General features: G+C 38.0%; 10 protein-coding genes across 10 annotated transcripts; 4 read left to right on the top strand and 6 right to left on the bottom strand.

The window, feature by feature from the left end:
• Positions 1–345: 345 nt before the first annotated feature.
• I206_102245 (uncharacterized protein) lies at positions 346–1,113 on the bottom strand (the record flags this gene model as incomplete). Its single annotated transcript, XM_019159306.1, has 5 exons — positions 346–362; positions 426–517; positions 678–721; positions 827–918; positions 1,053–1,113. The coding sequence occupies 5 exons, from the start codon at positions 1,111–1,113 to the stop codon at positions 346–348; spliced, it is 306 nt and encodes a 101-aa protein (XP_019007600.1).
• Positions 1,114–1,626: 513 nt separating this feature from the next.
• Positions 1,627–2,367, bottom strand: I206_102246 (uncharacterized protein; the record flags this gene model as incomplete). Its single annotated transcript, XM_019159307.1, has 4 exons — positions 1,627–1,950; positions 2,007–2,106; positions 2,162–2,232; positions 2,296–2,367. The coding sequence occupies 4 exons, from the start codon at positions 2,365–2,367 to the stop codon at positions 1,627–1,629; spliced, it is 567 nt and encodes a 188-aa protein (XP_019007601.1).
• A 426-nt stretch (positions 2,368–2,793) lies between these two features.
• Positions 2,794–3,397, top strand: I206_102247 (uncharacterized protein; the record flags this gene model as incomplete). Its single annotated transcript, XM_019159308.1, has 4 exons — positions 2,794–2,826; positions 2,898–3,070; positions 3,184–3,308; positions 3,387–3,397. 4 exons carry the CDS (start codon positions 2,794–2,796, stop codon positions 3,395–3,397), a joined length of 342 nt encoding a protein of 113 aa, XP_019007602.1.
• A 357-nt stretch (positions 3,398–3,754) lies between these two features.
• Positions 3,755–6,165, bottom strand: I206_102248 (uncharacterized protein; the record flags this gene model as incomplete). The annotated part of the gene is made up of 2 exons (XM_019159309.1): positions 3,755–5,803; positions 6,091–6,165. The coding sequence occupies 2 exons, from the start codon at positions 6,163–6,165 to the stop codon at positions 3,755–3,757; spliced, it is 2,124 nt and encodes a 707-aa protein (XP_019007603.1).
• Positions 6,166–7,025: 860 nt separating this feature from the next.
• I206_102249 (uncharacterized protein) lies at positions 7,026–7,515 on the bottom strand (the record flags this gene model as incomplete). Its single annotated transcript, XM_019159310.1, has 2 exons — positions 7,026–7,181; positions 7,390–7,515. The coding sequence occupies 2 exons, from the start codon at positions 7,513–7,515 to the stop codon at positions 7,026–7,028; spliced, it is 282 nt and encodes a 93-aa protein (XP_019007604.1).
• A 1,244-nt stretch (positions 7,516–8,759) lies between these two features.
• On the top strand, positions 8,760–11,673 carry I206_102250 (uncharacterized protein; the record flags this gene model as incomplete). The annotated part of the gene is made up of 8 exons (XM_019159311.1): positions 8,760–8,775; positions 8,846–9,351; positions 9,425–9,673; positions 9,774–10,403; positions 10,522–10,703; positions 10,776–11,274; positions 11,355–11,501; positions 11,566–11,673. The coding sequence occupies 8 exons, from the start codon at positions 8,760–8,762 to the stop codon at positions 11,671–11,673; spliced, it is 2,337 nt and encodes a 778-aa protein (XP_019007605.1).
• Positions 11,674–12,259: 586 nt separating this feature from the next.
• I206_102251 (uncharacterized protein) lies at positions 12,260–13,322 on the bottom strand (the record flags this gene model as incomplete). Its single annotated transcript, XM_019159312.1, has 4 exons — positions 12,260–12,625; positions 12,688–12,778; positions 12,848–12,947; positions 13,016–13,322. The coding sequence occupies 4 exons, from the start codon at positions 13,320–13,322 to the stop codon at positions 12,260–12,262; spliced, it is 864 nt and encodes a 287-aa protein (XP_019007606.1).
• A 315-nt stretch (positions 13,323–13,637) lies between these two features.
• Positions 13,638–14,554, top strand: I206_102252 (uncharacterized protein; the record flags this gene model as incomplete). Its single annotated transcript, XM_019159313.1, has 5 exons — positions 13,638–13,693; positions 13,752–13,857; positions 13,959–14,106; positions 14,235–14,437; positions 14,516–14,554. The coding sequence occupies 5 exons, from the start codon at positions 13,638–13,640 to the stop codon at positions 14,552–14,554; spliced, it is 552 nt and encodes a 183-aa protein (XP_019007607.1).
• A 424-nt stretch (positions 14,555–14,978) lies between these two features.
• I206_102253 (uncharacterized protein) lies at positions 14,979–16,025 on the bottom strand (the record flags this gene model as incomplete). The annotated part of the gene is made up of 2 exons (XM_019159314.1): positions 14,979–15,794; positions 15,897–16,025. The coding sequence occupies 2 exons, from the start codon at positions 16,023–16,025 to the stop codon at positions 14,979–14,981; spliced, it is 945 nt and encodes a 314-aa protein (XP_019007608.1).
• Positions 16,026–17,056: 1,031 nt separating this feature from the next.
• I206_102254 (uncharacterized protein) lies at positions 17,057–19,125 on the top strand (the record flags this gene model as incomplete). Its single annotated transcript, XM_070202534.1, has 5 exons — positions 17,057–17,562; positions 17,696–17,849; positions 17,919–18,227; positions 18,296–18,595; positions 18,760–19,125. The coding sequence occupies 5 exons, from the start codon at positions 17,057–17,059 to the stop codon at positions 19,123–19,125; spliced, it is 1,635 nt and encodes a 544-aa protein (XP_070058635.1).
• Positions 19,126–19,427: the final 302 nt, after the last annotated feature.

The following is a 19,427-nucleotide window of genomic DNA, read 5'->3' on the forward strand; positions in this document are numbered from 1 at the left end:
ATTCTTGTCTTGGATGACTGCACGTAAGCATACTGTGAGAATAGTTCAGATGTTACATGCGCCTCTGTATTGACCTTTGTATATTGGTACAGTCTGTTTCGTGAGCCCGTACGTTGATCACTGTTTGGTATGCAAATATGGGACACATCATTGGCGGATGACATGTAATGTGGGCGCAGATTATGGTATACATTGGGTAATAGAAGTCAAGGTACTTGATGACTAAAGGTTTTCACCTGATCAGCAGGAATCACCTGCTTCTAAGCTCTTCGAAAATCGTATAGGTATGGTCATATGAGAATGGGGTTGAACTAGTCATGAAGAACTGATGGAAACAGGGCGAATTCAACATCCTCCGACCTCTATGGAAGTATGACTGAATCAGCTTCTGTTCATATTGCTCCTTGGGATGATACTCGACTTACGTTCGAGAAGCACTTCAATCGAATCACCATCTTCGAGATCCAAATCGTTTGCGGTTTGGTCGTCGAGAATACGTTGACCATCGAAGAGAAGACTGCGTGACACATTGTAAGTAAGAAGAAAAAGCTGTATATGCGTAGAGTCCAAAGAGAAGAGAGTAAGAGAATAGGGATGCCGACAGTGTAGGACGAGATACAGCCGTTGATGGCAGCGATACATCAACGACAAAGTGACGATATAGTGAACCCACTCACCGGATGGCGTTCACATCGGTACCAACTCTATCTGCGTAAGCGGACTAATGAATATACCGTTAGCCACTTCTTCTTTCTACTTGAAGTATCATTCCCGTCGGCCAAGACAAATGAAAGGTGCCAATTATTGTTTGAGAGAAAAGACACACCTTCAATTTGTTCAATTTGGTAGTCTTCTTGATCTTGAAGAAAACCTCATCACCATTTGTTGAGACAATCTTGATATTGAGAGTGTTAGCGTCTGTGAACCAAATCTCGTCAGCCTTAGTCCGTTGTTGTACGTTGTACGAAACAACAATCGTTAGGTAAATATTTGCTTGACAATAGCTCAAGCAAAACTGAAGAGATCCGGTGTAAATTAGAGAGCAGTCTCACCTCCTTCAGGCTTTGGCTTTGCCTCAGCTGGTGGATTTGCAGGGGATCCTTGGTCAGACATTGTATTGTTGTCTGGATGTGTACAGTATAAGTTATGAATTCAAGCTAGACTACTTTGAGATTTGGAGTTTATTTCGACTAGATGGAAGGTTTTTGATGTGAAGGGATAGATCCGTCCTGTGATATCTACGGATCACTATCTGATGGGTCTGTGGTTTTTACAAATAAGAAGGAAAGACAGATACAAATTGATGTCACTGCTATCTGGCGTGGCCATGTTGATGGGTAAAAGTCGCGAAAGATGGCAATAGGTTGACTAGACTTAGGCGCGTGGGCTTGCTCCAATCAGCGCACACGACAATCCTTCATGCCTAACGTTCTCTGCTTGGACTCTTAAGTGAGCGGAGTAGAAAAAGGTTCAAGACTGGTCATTTGTTGTGGTATCAACTTATTTTCATTACATATCGTTAAATATCATAAAATATACAACTCAGACCCTCTCCAATTTCAGCGAAGTGTGAATAGATTGTGAATAGATAAGATTAGCTACAAAGCGACTAACGCCTATGCTGTACTAGGCTATCTTCACCAGCGACAGGCCTGTTGTTACTTCCGCCTCATTATTCCTGGCTACTGAATGTTCTTTCCTAGCCCTTTTCCACTCATATGTATAATCTATATCCAGTGCGTATGAAAAAAACCAATCGATGAAAAGTAATATCTCGTCAGTCACTAGCGCAAAATCTTGGTCTGGGACCTCGACTACGGTCTCAATTGCTGTTTCATGTACTTTTCTCTGTACGATGAGCAAAGGTCGTTGAGATACCGGTAAAGATCCTCGATTTGATGGGGATTTGTAGGCCTTCTGCTCGGCATGCGCCTTAGCTTCCAGCTTGATCTGCAAGTTGAATTAGTTGCCAAGCCAAGATTCGGCCTCAACGAAACGAAGCTCACTGATTCAAGTGTGTCCTTGACAAGTGTGAGACAATCGTCCCGCCATACAGAGAAATTTGGTGCTAAATCCTCAAAGTTGCCACGTCTTCGTCGCGTGATGCTACATGCGCATAGCAGGTCAGCTAAAAGTAAGGCGAGTACTTGAGATCACTTACTATGCCTCTACTTCATATAACAGAAATCTCGCAATGTCTTGACATTTCAGCAAGTGCACATTGTGATTTTGCTATAGCAGGCGGGTGGCGAATGAGCAGTGCACTCGATAATAACAGTTCGACGGCAAACTCACTTGGGCAATCGCCATCGCTTTCTTGCCCTTGTCGAAAGAATTTCGAAACTTTTCTGGTAATATTGACGGCATTGTGATTCAAAGAATAAAAGAATAAAACCTGAAAGTTGAGGTAAAGATAAGAAGCAGGGGAAAGAGGTTGGATGAATAAAACGCTTTAACTTGCAAGAATGACGCTAGCTGGCATTCCCAGCGTCGGGGCTGTTCGGTCCACGTGGGGTATAATATGATAATCGATAATCCCTAGGAACGTAAGACAGTGGCACTTTGGCCACTTGGCCTACACTTTGCCATGACATCATTCAATCTATAATAGCCATATTTTGCTGATGTCATATAATTACGTAGAGTAAAACAAGCCTTATTGTACTGTACATATATGAATATATTATATATTATATATTGAGTAATAGTGTGTTCCTTTAATTTTCTTCATCTTAACGTGTCTTTCATATTTACCATTTAAAATCAAACTTATACATATAACAATCAATAACAATGTCTAACGAACCATCCAAAACTAACGGTCAAGTGAGTAATTCAACTCATTGTCATAACTCTCCTTTATTTTTCATTCAATTACTAAATGGATTAAAATTTAGATTAACTCACTCGTTGGGACAGCTAAAGTCCTTGTGGGAAATACTATTGAAGCAGGATATCAAGCTGTAGGAGGATCTTCCGAACCATCTTCATGGACTACATCAGGTCAAAAACAACATGATCAAGGTGAAGCTGAAATTACAGCAGCCAAAGCTGAAGGTTATGTTGAAGGGTAAGTTTCACTTAATCATTAAAATGAAAAACTCCCCCCCCCCTTTATACATCTCTATTCATCATATAGTATAATAAAATCACTCGCTTAAATTTTTAACTTTTTTTATTAAGTGTTGGAGATAGACTTGAAGGTAAAAAAGATTCAATTGTAGGAGCTATTACAGGAGATAAAACTCAACAAGCTTCAGGTAACGTTCAACACGATAAAGGTGAAGCTCAAATGGAAGTTAACAAGCGTGAGTTGATCGAACATTGTAGCGTTTGCCAAAAACAATCCTTCTCGTGGCTGACAAATCTGTTTCTTCAAATTATAGCATCTCAATAAGCTAGTCAATTTTCATTTCCGTATTTTACATTTTGTATTGAGTAGATGAGATATGATGTATTCGATAATCATTGCACAACCTTCGTTTTACATTATCAAAAATATGCAAGGTGTTCTGTCAATTTCATCAATATATGCATCTCGGGTGTTTCGTAATAAAGACTGCACTAGAAAGCAGAGTACATCCCAGTGAGAGAAGGGCCTATGTATATGACGTATAATCTAGATGAGAAATGATAATTGATCAAGAACGATAGAATGAATCCCAATTTCGAATATACCAAATTTGTTAGAACAGAAGGACGATCTGCTTCATTATCTAATTTACCTTTTCTCTCTATAACAACGATTAGGCGTCTAAATCGATTCAGGCGGTATTCTATTTGGTCCATTAGGACTTTCCCAAATTCCTCCTACTCCTCCTTCATTTCCCATTTGTAATCCTAATGGAAATTCAACAGGTATATCTCCAAACCTCTTATCATTATACCTTTCAGTACCTAATAAAGTTCTATGTCTAGGAGTAGGCATTTCAAGTTTTTTACTTTCTCTTTCTTTAATTATATTTGGAAGTTCTAAAGAATCATCATCATTATTGATTTGACAACCATTGTCATCAAAATCTAATCCATCATCTTCGAGTCCATGCATTGCAACATGCATATAATCTGCTGAAGCACTTCTTAATCTTTCCCTTTCAATCATTCCTTCTTTTGGTTCAGGCAAATTTAATGCGAATGTATTTCTACTGATAGAAGGATTTCTATTACTTTCATGGATTGCATTTGCTGACCTTGGTCTAGTAGGTGGTGATAATCCTCTTGATCCAACTCTAATTCTAGGTCTAGGTAATTCACTTTCTGCTCTTGAATTTCTAGATATTAATGCTGGTGGACCTAACAATGAAGGAATTCTTTGATTAGTTGAAGAAGGGTTTTTGAAATTCGATGAAGAAGAAGGTGTACCTAATCCTGATAGTCGAATTGGTTTTATTGGTGGAAATTTCAGTTGTCCTTGAGAATGTTCATCCATTTCATCTATCCTTTCTAAATCAGTTACGCTACTTAAAGGCGGTGCGTCAATTTGTTCCCTTCTTATGCGATCTTCCGACGTCGTGGAAGGTAAGCGTCCAGGAGTAAATCTATCTGATGATCCTGAAACACTTCTTTCCATACCCGTAGTAGGTGAAATCGGTCTTGTAGAAGGTGGTTCAGGTGTTGTACTGAAATGAGGAATCATAGAAATACTCCTTACAGGAGTTTCCCTACTATCATCCATATCTTGATCTTTATCTTCATCTGATAAAGCAGAAATTGAAGAATCGTCAGGGTAAATGGGCTCTTGCCAATCATTAGGTAGTCTAGGTGTTTGGGAGTTATCAGGAATGATTCCCTGCCTTGAGGGGCTTGGAGTACGAGGTATCAAACTTGATTGAGCGGGTAAAGGAGTCAGAGATGGATTTGAAAAGTAATCTGCTCCGAATGAAGAGGTTTTTTGAGGTGAGGGTGTATGAGGGTCAAGATGTTGAGGATTCGTCGCAGGTATAGGGAAGATTGTTGGTGGAAACTCATTTAAAGGAGTATCGTCACCTGGTTTCGAACCGTTAAATCTAACTCTTTTAGCTTCTTTTTCGTGGTCGTCCAAATCTTCTGAACCTGACCGTTGCTCGACATTTCGCTTTCTACCCAGCGCAGGAAATAATGATTTGGTGCTGGATGGTCCGGATAAAGGTTGAGAAGCAGCACGACTTTGATCTTGCCATGGTGACCAACTTTTGCCTACTCTCGCTTCAGATCCAGCACTATAATTTCGAGAAGATTCAGCCATTTGCTGATTCCTTATTTTATCCATCTCAATTCTGAGCCTTTCCATTTGATTATTCAGATTCTTCTCTAACGCTTCCAATCTAGCTTGCCACCTGGCATCATTCGCAGAGAGCAGTGTTTCGACTTGCGAAAAAGAAACAGGGTGAGTTTGGGATGAGGAGGATGCTGGAGGTGTAGGCAAGGAACGCTGACTTGATAAAGGGATTTGAGGTATTTCAGAAAGTTGGCTTGATGGACGTGACTCATCGGAAAGACTTGAAATTGATATCCTTTCTTCCACAGGGAGAGGCATCGATTTCTTCTGCGCGATTTGAGTACTTTTGTTAAGGTCCTTTGCAATAGGCTTCCTGATTGACGCAGAATCAACTCGTCCTTTCACGGGTTTACTTGTAGGAATAATCTTGTATCTAGATTCTGATTTACTTGCGTTCTGTGATCGAGCTATCGGTGCGGCTGTTATTCTGTCTTTCTCGCTGACTGCAGGCGGATGGGCTGAAAGATATCGGGGAGAACTAAAGTACTCGACTAATGAATCGATCAATATCGAATTGGTTCCATTCGCTCCTTTCAGATTGTGTATCTGCAAGTAGCAGCCACAAGGTTAGCGAGCTGTAAACCTTGGGAGGCAGTTTTGACCAAAGGAGGGAAGGTGGGCGATGAGGGGGGTGATAAAACCAAATCAAGGACGAAAATGTGAACAGAACAAAAACAGACCCTCGCGCAATAGCACATACGGCGGTAACGAGGAGATGAGGTCCAAGGTCTCGACAAGTTCAATGAAGAATGGAGGTGGGGAGGCAAGAGTTCGAAGACACCCTGCACGGGTTGAGATACCGAGACATCCGACACGATGGAATGATGACTTACCTTGAACAGATTTTGCAAATTCGCTCTTCTCAATCCTTTAAGCTCCTCACGAGTGTATGGCCTAGTATTGGCCATCTTGGATTGAATATCTCGTATCGTTTTTGTACTATTTTAAGAGTTTGTTCAGCCTGTTATTGAATCGAAGATTCGATATTCTTGAAGTGGTGGAATGACGGATACAGGTATGCGTGAGGAAATGTTGTATTCGAATTGTATTTAACAGGAATACGAATGCCTGTTCATGCTCAAAAAGGGTGAAAGCACGTCGAATAGACAAGCTACAAGGGGTTGTATAATTAATGTTGAATGGATATGGTGAATTAAAAATCATAAGATGGAGTGATAATGTTATAAAAGTAACACATTGGTTTGTTTATGTTGTTTTGTTTATTTGTAATGTCGTTAAATAGGGTTCAATCGAAGTTCTCATTATGTCATTACAGAAATTGTAATCATCTCTCAAAATGGCTAATCTCATGTCATTAGGAAAATTCATAATGCCGATCAGCTGACAATCATAATTTTCCGAAATGTGAGGGATTCAATTTGCTTATTGACAAAGGCTGATCAAGTAACAGCCTTTATCTTATGCTTATCACACTGTATCATCTAATGTCATAGCAATATATAGTCAATTCACGTTGTGATCAATGAGGAACATCCTCGAATCATCTTGATGTGCAAGTCTACAAGCTGCGTTTATAAATTTATGCATATCATACTCGTAATTATTCTCAAATCACTTACACATTTCTATATCTTAACATAAAATCAATGTTCGTGAGAGCAGAAACAACAAATTAACAATCGCGCAGATTCACTATATCCCCGTGTAGTACTTTACAATTGTAAAACCGAAATGTAATTATCAACACACGTAAACACGGTCAGGACAAGTTTAGGTGATCTTCACCTTTGCTTTGTTTTAAGCATTTTCATTCAACAATATTAATCCAAGTTTCTTCCGTACCTTTCCAAATCCACAATTGAACCCAATTATTTGATACCATATAACCTAAAATTTCATCTATTACTGCTGTTCGTAAATCGAGATCACGTAATTCTGCTATAAAATCACCTAATTCCATCATCTTTGTTATGTCGTTTCAAACGGACAATGGAAATAAATGAAAAAAGAGAGAGATTGTGTGTGTGTGTGTGTGAGGGAGAGAGCGAAGTATAGAAGAAGTGGTGAAATGGAGGTTCATTGAAGTTATAACGAGAAAGACAAAATTTTGGTTGACGATATTAGCTATCTATCAATCAGATTTAATGAGTATGCAAGTAAGACAAACCCACCTTTGCATCCTGCTCCGATAGTAGACTGTAAGCATCTTGAGCTAGGGAAGGTATACTTTCTTTTTCTTCTGTTGTGGTGGGTGGTGAAGGGGCGTTATTCGAATACCCCGAAGTGAGTGCAGCCATGTTTATTGAAACCAAATTATTTCGTCTTCTTGATGCCAATTATCGGATGAGATTGGCACGCTCGGAAAATCAATTTTGATCGATCGAATTCAATTGATGTTCTGAGTCTCTTTCTGCTCGAGAATGCTGGAGGAACAGAAATTCAACAACAATTTTATTCACCCTTTACGAGATTGAGCATCCTACGTTGTCGAAATGATCAGGAAGGAGATTTTGGAGACTACAATGACCGTTTCTCAAAATGTTGGTTTAAGATTGATAGGTTTGACGAAAGGTGTGTATCTAGTTTTCTATGATCAAAACTTTCGAGAAAATCTCGGACAACCTTTCCGGTGTTAGCTTAAGTTAGAGAAAAGAGGGATTTTGCGGTTTTATGTTCAGGACCAATGAGTGCAAGTCGAGATTCACACAAATGACATATATTTTATCGCTAGGATCGAGTAAGATTGTCGATGATGAGTAAGTTAGTGCAAGAAAACGATCCTATGATATCCACCAAAAATAGATTTTGTCATCTTAGGCAGAGCGATAAAAGTGGGAACAAACAAAGGGGCGAAGTTTAGAACTATGAGTAACTGGAGGACGACTTGAGGTCAGGATGGATAAGAGAACACGATATAAACATGAGGCATTATTCCGAACATAAATCACTCCTTCTGGTGGGAGGAATGAAATATCTTTCTTCTTGTTCCGGTTAGTTCGTAGATCGCCTAGTCAGTCGCAAAGTAGGAAGCAAGCCTCATGTGAATGTATGTTTTTGTGTAAATACACTGCTTCACTTTCTATGCCCTCAAGATGTTTGAACGATGCACACACACATGTTGTGTTTGCTGATCATTTGATCGATTCGCTGATCGGATGAGTCGCCGAAGTCGAACTAAAGGCCACATTTCCGATAAACATCATGCTGAATACATATAAGATAGAATGCAAGGTAGGGCAGGTTAGTCGGTACTCCCAATGTTGAGGACGGACACCATTCATATCGATTTGCTCGACTACTTGAATCAGCTCCCCACATTCATATGGACTGCAAATGCATAGCAAATTCGGCAGAGGAGTTGATGAAAATGATACGCCTAAATGACTCGTCGATTTGACGCGCCTAACTATGTTTTAACACTCTATCGTTGCCGAGGAAGAAGTAATTAATGAGATTTAACACAACTTCAGACAATCTCTTAACCACAAAAAATCGGTCAAACGCAGGGACTGATCATTTGAGTTAAAAGGAACATTTAAGGATGTACAACGGTCAGCGTAAGTAGTCCTCATTTTCGAAGCATCCGTTGATGAAGAACAATAAGCTGAGATCATCTCACTTGAATAGCACCTTTCCGACCGCCAGGTAATATACCACCTTTTCCACCTAATCGACCACCTGCTCCAGGACAAGCTTTTCCACCTTTCCGTCCGCCTCCTCCTGGATCATTCATACCTCCACCATTCCCACCTAACTTCTCTCCTGGTTCAAGACCCCCTCCTCCAACTTTACCTCATTCTCCAGCTGGTATACCTCAAACCCCTGGATATGATTCTCCTTCAAGTTCTTCAAATGGTTTAAATTTTAGACCACCTCCTACAGGTCCAGGTGGAATAGGTTATAATCAATATCCCCCACCCAGACCTGCTCATCCTGGATTAGGTTTACCACCTTTACCAGCGGGTTTACCTCAACCACCTAAATTTCCTACTCCAGATAGTCCTTCTCAAGGAGGAGGTCAAGGTCACAATGGAGCTCCACCTGGATTCGTAAGAGACGTCAAAACTACAAGTGTTTTCGTTGGAAGTATAGCTCCCGGTATAGATGACGAAACTCTGAAGAATTTATTGAATGTATGTCATTATTCCATTACTCTGAAGGAGGTAAGTCGAAATGCTAATTGTTAAATTGGAAAAATCTACTTAGGCTTGTGGACCATTACACGAATTGAAAAGAGTATCAGGTGCATCGGGAAAACCACAGGCATTCGGTTTTGCAGCTTACGAAAATCCAGAAGTCGTACTTAGGTGTATAAGGTGTTTAAATGGGGTGGAATTACCTGATTTAACACCCGAAGGAAGAAGGGATAATAAAAAGAAAGCTTTGGTAGTCAAGGCGGATCAGAAGACACAAGAATTTCTGGAGGAGTTTGAGTCAACTTTGGGTAGATCTGATGTGAGCTTACTCCCTTTCAAACATCCAACTAATTTTACACGCCGAATTCGCTACGAAATCACTCACAGCTAAATAACTTATTTGTTTTTCGCATCTTTAGACCGATGAGGAAGCCGACGCTGCTACTCGAAAATCAATATCGCACATTGTGGCTCTGCTGATCGATCCAAGTGCAAATCTTACAGATGCACCTACTAAACAAGGCGGAGGGGATTCACCACTTCAAGTAATTGTTCCAGCACATTTACAAGATTTACAAGAAGGAGACTTACCTGAAAATCAAAGAGTAGCGGTATTAGATCAAATTGCAATATTCAGAGAAGCATCAGCAAGAAGGGAGAAGGAGAAAAAACAAATAGAAGATGAAAAAGAAAGATTTAGAATAATGCAACAACATCAAAATCAAAGAACGCCCATGAATAATAACAATAATAGTAATTATGGATATGGAAATCAAAGAGGTTTAGCAAGACAACAACAACAACAACAAGCTGAACAGAGTCGACATCATCAATCACCTTCTGGAATGGGTGGACAACAAACTCCTCAACAAAATGGTAATGGTGCAGGACCTAGTCGAACAAGAGATCCCCAAGGATATGATAGACCGGTTGGATTTGTCCCTGCTCAGTCAGCTGAAGGGAAAATTGATTCCGGCCGAACGGATGAAGAAGAAGAGGACTTGAGAAGGCAGAGAAGACAAAGAGAAAAAGACATCGCCTTGAGAGATGTAAGTTTTTTTTTTTTACGAAGGTTGATCGTTTCAGCGATACTTTGCTTCAGTCTTTCGCAATCACCATCATAGAAAAATTAAGCCATATACTGACACTGTTCACGACTATCTCTAGGCGGAACGTCGAGTAGAGCATAGAGAGAGAATCAGGATAGAAGCTCTGAACCGGGAATTGGCCCAGAGAAAAGCTCATGAGGATCTAATCGAGCGAAATAGGAAGAGGTTGGAAGATCAATATGAGAATTGGGACGACGATGAGATCATAGAAAAGGGTAGAGAATTATTCTACACTGACAGGTAAGTCATCAACCACTTGCACAGATCAGATTCGGCTGAAGTATAGCTAATTATCTGGGATATTTCCTGTAGAGCTACATGGCGTGCAAGAAGGCAAAGAGCCAGACAACAGGAGTACCAAGATGATGTACGTGATAGACAACAGGAAGAAGATGAACTACAAGCTCTAGAACGAGAATCGGAAGAATTCTTAAAGAGACAAATGGCTGAATTAGCAGAATTAGAAGTTGAACAAAAAGCAAAAGGTTTATTGACTGAAGATGCAGCTCCAATCAAGTTGAATCTCAATATCCCTGCACCAGCTCCAGAAGTAAAAGTTAAAGAGGAGAAAAAATTAGTCGTTCCTCATAAACCAATAGTACTTGCTGGAGACGAGGAAGAGGAGAATGAGCAAAAGAAAAAACGGACGTTCATAAGACTAGATAATGATGATATCAATTCTGGAGATGGTTTAACACAGGCTGAAAGAATCGCAAAGAGGAATGCCAAGTTATTGGAAATTAAAAAGGGTCTTCCTGAGAGAAGAAGGGATATTTTCAAAAGTTCAATCGATTGGGCTGGAATAAATGAGGTAAGTCAAATTTCTCGTAATTCAGTCTGATATATACGAAGCTTGTCGTATATCCGAACTGATATTCATTGGCTTTGTAGACACTTATCAGTCAAAAGATCAAACCTTTCATTGAAGGTAAAATAAATGAATTATTAGGTGAATTAGATGCCGATTTGGTAGAATTTGTAATAGAACAAGTTAAAGAGAAGAAAGGATCAGATGATCTGGTAGATGGATTAGAACCTGTAAGTTGCATCCCGAATCACAATATACTGCCTCGGTAGAGCTAATAGAATATACTTTCTTTAGATTTTGGCTGAAGAAGCTGAATCTTTCGTTGTTCAATTATGGAAATTACTCATTTTCGAAAGTGAAGCTTTCAAAATTGGTTTGAGTACTGGAGCTATGATGGTTTAGTAGTGGAGGTATGTTCTTTTTGAATGTGTGAATGTAAATGCATATAGAAATATGATTACGGTCTGCTTTGATCCATACTTTTCGCATTAGAGCCATGTATTGGCAAAGGAGACTTTTCTAGTTGGGAGGTGTCATACGAAAATAACGTATAATTAAGGTGGGCAATATACCACTTCTTTCCCTCATATTCCCTCTGCAATGATTGAAATTTGAGTCGATAAGAGATACTACTTTTATGAATACGAATAGTCGATTCTTTTCATAGCCAAGTCTGCTTTTATTTAAAAGCGAAATGGTGAGTTATACCTATCTGACTGATTTGAATCAATCAGATTACTTGCCGCTTCACGAAAAGGCCAGGAAAGCAAGAATGTAATTTTCTTGAGAAGGTATCCATTACTAATATCGTTGAATTATATGTCAACGATATGGGATGACGATATTACGAAATTATCAGTGAGTATAAATATTATTATACCTTTTATCTCACTTGTAAGAACGTTTCAATTGTGATTTCGATAAATAATTACTGAACCCATAATAAATGCAAAAAAGTTGAAAAATAATTAATTATATCTATATGTTTTCATATAATTTTTAACTCGTTTACCCACATTAATTGTGAGAAAGTTAAATATAGCCATCTAAACCATACTAATTGGGTTTTATGTGATAACATAGCTTGAATACTTTGATACCATTGAGATGAGGTTGACAGCACTACGAATTTCATGTGCTTCTCGGCAAAGTTTTCTCTACCTGTTATTCTTGATAAAATTGAAAGTATGTTTAGGTAAATTGGATATAAAGGTCCAGTGAATTTAAATAAAAGCGCAGGAGATTTCAAATGTAACAATCTAATTGACTTGTTATGAAATGTTTGAGAAAGTGCTTTTGAAATTGCCATATGATTTGGGTGATTTGTTATTCCTTTCTCATCAAAAGTAATAATCTATCAAACCATCATTTAATACCTTTCTTAATTATCTCTGAAAATTGACGTTTCAAACTCACTAATTCAGCCGAATGATCGTTCAGATGATTCTCTACTATATTTAAAATCAAGGCTGGATCCCAATGTACACTCATAGAATCTTGTAAATCTCTATATCGAAAGCAAATTCAATCCAGAGTGAGGTTATGGATTACCTCACTGAAGGGTTTAAAGACTTACGGATGATCTATAACTTTAACTCGGTCTCTACTGACTCCGAGAGTTTCGTAACTCCCATATAATTCTTGTTTCCTTATTGTGCCTAAACCAGTATCATTGCCTAAGATAGAAGGACAATCAAATTCAACTTAGATTAAATATCTTCAACATCATCAAAAGTAGACTTACCACTTGATAGGCATAATCCGCTTACTTCCCATCCTTCCTGAATTAGTGATAATATAGTTGGAGAGAAAAACATAACTTCGTCATCTGGATGGGCCGTTACGAGTAACGCTCGAGAAGCTCCATCACCCAGAATGGGAGTTTGAAGTGAGTCAAAGATACCCAAATGATGTTTTCGTGATAATAGAGAAGTGTAAGGCGATAAAAGAGTTAAAAGTGGTATGAGGAATGCGAAGAATACGAGAGGGGTAAAATGACGGGAAGAAGATTGTGATGTGGTCCACGCCGACCGGCGTAGGGTAGGAGGCATATTGATTAGCGTTTAAGAGAAGGGTTATCTCTGCTTTTCGAAGACCACAAATTCATGAATTTTGATGACTGTATTGGTTGGCGAAGTTACTCCCAATATCGTTTGTTATACAAGGTGACATCTGAAATCAATAGTGGAGGTGAAGTGAACAAAAGTGATGACGTGGCAGATCCGATCACAATAAATTGGGATTTGCCACCCAAATCAACCTTAAGGCACATATTTGGAAGTAGACTTCTACGAGATATATCTAATTTGCGTATTAGATGAAAAGATCATATAGATTATTCATAACGATAGTATCCTGGAAATAAGATGTCTACGTCAGCTATACCTGTGATACAACCCTCAAATAACACCGCCCAAATTATGTAAGCTGTTGACGGGAAATTCGCATGGTATAAAGCTAAATTACCTTTGTTCTCGTAGACCTCATCCTTGGGGTGCAGCTGCTATTGATGCTGCTTCGCATGGAGCTATAGCATTCTGCCAAATATACTACGAAGCTTATGATGAACCAACTCGACGAGATTCTGTATGTAATAATATTATTTCCTATTATTCCATTCAACCATACTTCTACCCTTATACCTCATTTCTTGCAACATTATTGAGCTAACGACCTCCTCTTTATAGGAGATACCACTAATGTATCTTCCACATTCAAAGATAATATGGAATGGAAATACGGTACCAGCAAATCGAGGGGCATTGTCAGAGTTCTTAAAAGGTATACCGTTAAGTAGACATGATTTACAAACATTGGATTGTCATCCAGTATCAGGTAAATTTTTCAATATCTCATCTAAGTCTGAACCAGAAACAAAAGAACCCTCACCAATCTATTTCTCTTTACGAGCTTGCCAGTATCAATGAAGTTTTTGATCTAATTTCAATATCACTTTTTTATAGCCGAACCAAATACACCTCCTTCATTGATAATAAACGTAACTGGATCTGTACTTCATGGACCAACAGTACTTGCTCCACCATCTTCAGCACCAGATAATAGAAATACATCTAATGGTAAAGATTCAGCTAGAGATATGCCAAGAAAATTTCATGAAATGTTCATGTTAAAAGCGATAGAACAAAGTGAAGGGATGCAACCGAAAGTGAGTATTCCTTTTGAACCGATCTTCTTGTAGCTCTCTATCATTAGACACTAGGGCTGACGATGCTGATTCATGCAGTATGCCATTCATAGTTCCAATTTCAGGTTTATTGGCTAGGAAAAGTCCTCGGTATTGGGGAGAGAAGTTATCACTTACCTGACTACCATAAATACCCATTCTCACATTGCATTGATGCCTTGCATTTAATTTATCGCTTACTTTGTTTTGTGATATTGCGATGCCAAAGGAGCATCAAAGCACATTCATCCTTCACCGCCAGCATAATGCCAGATCAAAGCAGCCCATCGCGATTGAAAAGCGAGGCATCAAGAATTGAAAGCTGACAACGGAGTTTTTGATCTAAACACTAAAATGTCATTGAATCGATTCTCTGCTTTGCGGATTAACTAAAAAGGTAAATGCATGATGTGGTATATCGATACAATGAAGGTATTTTACTTATTACTAACCCCGTAAACAAACAACAAGAGAGTGAAGAAGCCCAAATCAAAACGTCATAGTTTGGATTGAATCAATAGGATCACCAAGGTCTACCCCACCCACCTCCATAACCAAACTTTGAATTACCTGTATCTTCAACTAATAAATTTTGATTTTGATCGGATGTTTGTATAGTATCTTGTGGTTGTGGTTGTGATTGTGATTGTGGTTGTGGTTGTGGTTGAACAGTGATAGTTGGTGTTGGAGGTACAATAGTTTGAAATTGAGTTTGAGTTTGCATTTGAAAAATCGTTGTTGTTGCTATTGCAGTTTCAGTTTCTATTGCTGTAATTGTAATTTGTTCTAAACAATCTTTTGATCCTAATCTTTTCCAAGGTCTTCCCCATCCTCCACCATAACCAAATTTCAAATTACCTAAAATTTCATCTTGTTCAGAATTTTCACTAATTGATGAAATTGTATTTTGATTTAGAGTTGTTAAATCAGGTGATGAAGAAGAAGATGATGAAGAAGAAGAAGAACTTAAAAATGATAAAAAAGGTATATTTGATGGAAATTCAAAAGAATTTGAATCTCTTTTAAAAATTATTTTTTCATTATAATCCTTAAATTGATCTTTTTGTTTTCGATAATTTAAATCGTAATAATCTCTTCTTCCTGCAGGAGTTGTAGGTTTTAATTCAGGAGCAATTAAAGCTGGTACACTAGGTAAAATTGATTCAATTGAATCAAATGTACTACTAGTTGAAGTTGGAATTATATAAGGTGATTTTGTTTGTTGACGAATATATGATTTTAATTCAGGATGTTTTTCATTAAGTAAATTGAAACGACCTTTTGAATTTTGAATAGAAGAAACATCATCATTTGACCAAATTAACATACATGATGGATCCTTTTGTTTTTGAAAAGAAAAAACACCACTTATTAGTTATAATAATCATATATATATATATAATGAACAAAAATGAGCAGAAAAAAAAAAAAAAAAACATACAGAATTTAAACCATGTTTACATTTTTGATAATCTGGTGAAGCTGTTTCAGGTGAATGATATTTTGCTTCTATTGTACTTGTAATTAAAGTTGAAAGTAGAAAAAATAAAATGGATGAAGGTATTTTCATTTTATAGCTTTACCTTTGATTTAAAATCCAAGAGATGAAAAAGCAATTAATTGATGATTTATATTTTGTATTTAATGAAGATTAGGGAGAATTGATTAGGTCTTCTTAGTACAAGACAATGCGTATAGTAAAGAACGTGATGAAGCTTGACCAAATTCGAAAAGAAAGTTAGGATTGAAGAAGGGTTTGTGGGAGTTGTTGAAGAATTTGTTTATTATACTTGATTTAGAACAAGATGACAATGAATGCTCTTATTCATCAGAAATGTTTTCCTAATCATTACGCATGTGTCATTATCACTCAAATTGCGAGGCTTGTGAATATAGATTTAAACTGTATATTGAAATTTGAGAAAGATCATCTCTTATCTATTTTGTTTATTGTTAAGAATCTGAATAGATATACCCACTAAATATGTTTTGTGGTTCTTCTATGAAACATTGTGATGAATGATTATCGGTCTTTCTGGTCAAATTGTTAATTCGCTCATCTGAGCAGGTTCGAAATCTTCATTCAAATTCAAGTATGCCACATTGTTTCGTATGTAGCTCGATTTATTTTGGTTTCATCATTTGACTTAGAATCATCAAATGGGAAAAGACCACATTCCCAAAGGCTCTTTGTGATCTGAATCATTGCAGTTCGAATGCATCAACATGATACAAAGTATTGACCTCTGACCTATTCGGCGCTATGTCTTGACAACTTCTACGAGTGAGTAGACTAGATAATGCAAAAGAATGAGAAGATTGGATACTCGGTTATTGCTATATCCGGTAAAGTCAAGGAAATGTCATAGCTCTTGCTCGTTAAAATGTCAGATGACCGAAAAGTCACCATCTCCACTCAACCTCATTCATGTCGATATCCAAGATGGTCAATCATACAAGTAACATTCTTGATATCGATATTGATAAACAATACAGCTAGCCAGTAAGTAGCTTCAAAGGAGACACAATCAAGATAAACTTTATCCTTATCCCGTCAAGCCCAAACCGCGTCATTTCTCGAAAAAATCCCAACTATATTAGATGTCGTACGCTCAACTGTCCCGTCGAATTCGAATAGATGATGTCGTAATCCCGCTTTCCCGAAGCTGTGAATTAAAACAAAGAACACTTGTCAACGCTATACATAAAAGACCATCAATTAGAGGGGGTATTTCACTGCTGCACACAATGAGTGATGATGGTGAAATGAGAGGTAGATCACCAAGATCATCATCCTTGATTTCTTCCTTTCCAATTGACAGATACAGACCCAGACAATCTATTTCTCCTCCTTCATCGATATTGCACTTTAAGAATAAAATACTGAATTCGAATATCCGAACACCTTCTCCTCATTTTTCTCCTTTATCTTCAAATCATCTTCCCCCTTCAAGTAGCATGTCAAAGAGATTCCGTTCGACAGGGATTTATCCTTCTCCTTCGCCTGAATTATCAGAGAGATTTAACGAAAAAGTATTAAAGGCAGAAGAGCGAATGATATCTAAAGAGCTCAAGACCAAATCAGAAGGCAAAGGGAGGTTCATCAGGTAAGTCTTTGAAAATCATGAAAATTCATAAATATTGAGAGGACGAGTGGCATGAAATAAAAAATGGAGGGATGTGACTTTTGACAGGATTAGAGGAATGTTCAATGCTGATTTCTGATTGACGATCTTATAGGATCGTCGAAGTGTCTGCTCGAGATGGCTTGCAGAATTTACCGGGACCACCTGTACCTACGGAATTGAAGAGGGAATTGGTAGAGAGATTACTAGAAGCAGGAGTGAGGAATATAGAAGTTGGAAGCTTTGTAAGAGGGGATTGGATCCCTCAAGTGAGTTTTGATTTACCTATGTATTGAATGTTTCCTTTGCTTCTGATGTAGACTGAATAATCTGGTCAGATGGCGGATACACCTCAATTACTTCCTCTACTTCCACCTTTAACAGGCCAGTCAATATCATTACCTTCTCCACCTAGCACTCGACCTTCAACCCCCGGGAATTCATCTTTATCAGGTTTAGGAGAATCTTCTTTAAAACATGTAATCGATAAAGCGAATATACCTCATTCAGCTTCTCAGGTGCATTTTCCAGTATTAGTACCAAATATGAAAGGTTTAGATAATCTGATCAAACTTCAAGAAGAACACACTGCGAAAGGAGGTGGACGATTAACGGATGAAGTGGCTATTTTCGTATCAGCAACTGAGGTAAGTCTTTGCGGTTGCGTTCGACTCCCAGTGCCCGTTTTGTTGGTAGTTAACATGGTACACTATAGGCATTTTCGCAAGCGAATAATCATGCTCCTTTATCGAAAATACTATCAGCTTTACCTCCTGTAATTTCTAAAGCTATTTCGTTAGGGTACAGAGTTCGGGGTTATGTTTCATGCGTTATCACTTGTCCATATTCTGGACCTACAGACCCAATGGAAGTTGTTAACGTGGCCACTCAGCTACTTGACATGGGATGCTATGAAATCAGTCTAGGGGATACTACGGGAGAAGGTGATCCCGAGAGTTGGCAGCGGGTTTGGACAGCATGTGAAGCAAGGGGTATTGATATGAGCCGAGTTGCTGTGAGTGAATTCTTAATCTGATCTCAAGTGATGAAACGGAAGAAAATTGACAGATAGTTTTTTTTGGTTCTCAATCGGCAACAGGCTCATGTAAGTTGACTACTTTTCCTTAGGATTTCTAAACTATTATTTGTGTGGTATGACTGATTGAAGTGATTATACAGTGTCATGATACCTTCTCATTAGCTTTATCTTCTTTGATATCACTCTTACCATTCAACTTATCTTCGATTGATTCATCATTGGCAGGATTAGGTGGATGTCCTTATTCACCTGGAGCAACAGGTAATGTACCTACAGAAGATGTAGTTTACGCATTACATAAATTAGGTTATGAAACTGGAATAGATTTAGATAAATTAGTTGAAACTGGTAATTGGTTAAGTGGTAAATTAGGAAGAAGAAATGAAAGTAGAGTTGGAAGAGCTATTTGGGCTAGACGATTGAATCGTGAACAAAAAGAAAAAGGAGATATCAAGAGGTCAAAAGAGGGAATAAAAGGTGAAGAAGAGACTGAAGATGGAATGTAACGCTATTGCCAGGATAGAAATAGATTTATCAGGACATTGAATTGATATGGACAATGGAAATTATCTGATCTTAAGGTTTTGGGAAATCTACCTGGAGATTTCCATGTAGGATTTTGAATTTATCGAATGGACCAATCGTATTCGGTCTGGTTTGATACATTGTAGCCAATCAATATAATAGTTGTAGTTATATCATAATAATTCGTATCTTTTTTGTGTCAGGTCAAATTGAAGAATGTAGAGTTATTAGAAAAATCACAATTTAAATAATCAAAAATTAAATTCATGTATGAAAATTTATT

The sequence above is a fragment of the Kwoniella pini genome, chromosome 3 (assembly GCF_000512605.2).
Source record: "Kwoniella pini CBS 10737 chromosome 3, complete sequence".
Classification (NCBI taxonomy): Eukaryota; Fungi; Basidiomycota; class Tremellomycetes; order Tremellales; family Cryptococcaceae; genus Kwoniella; species Kwoniella pini.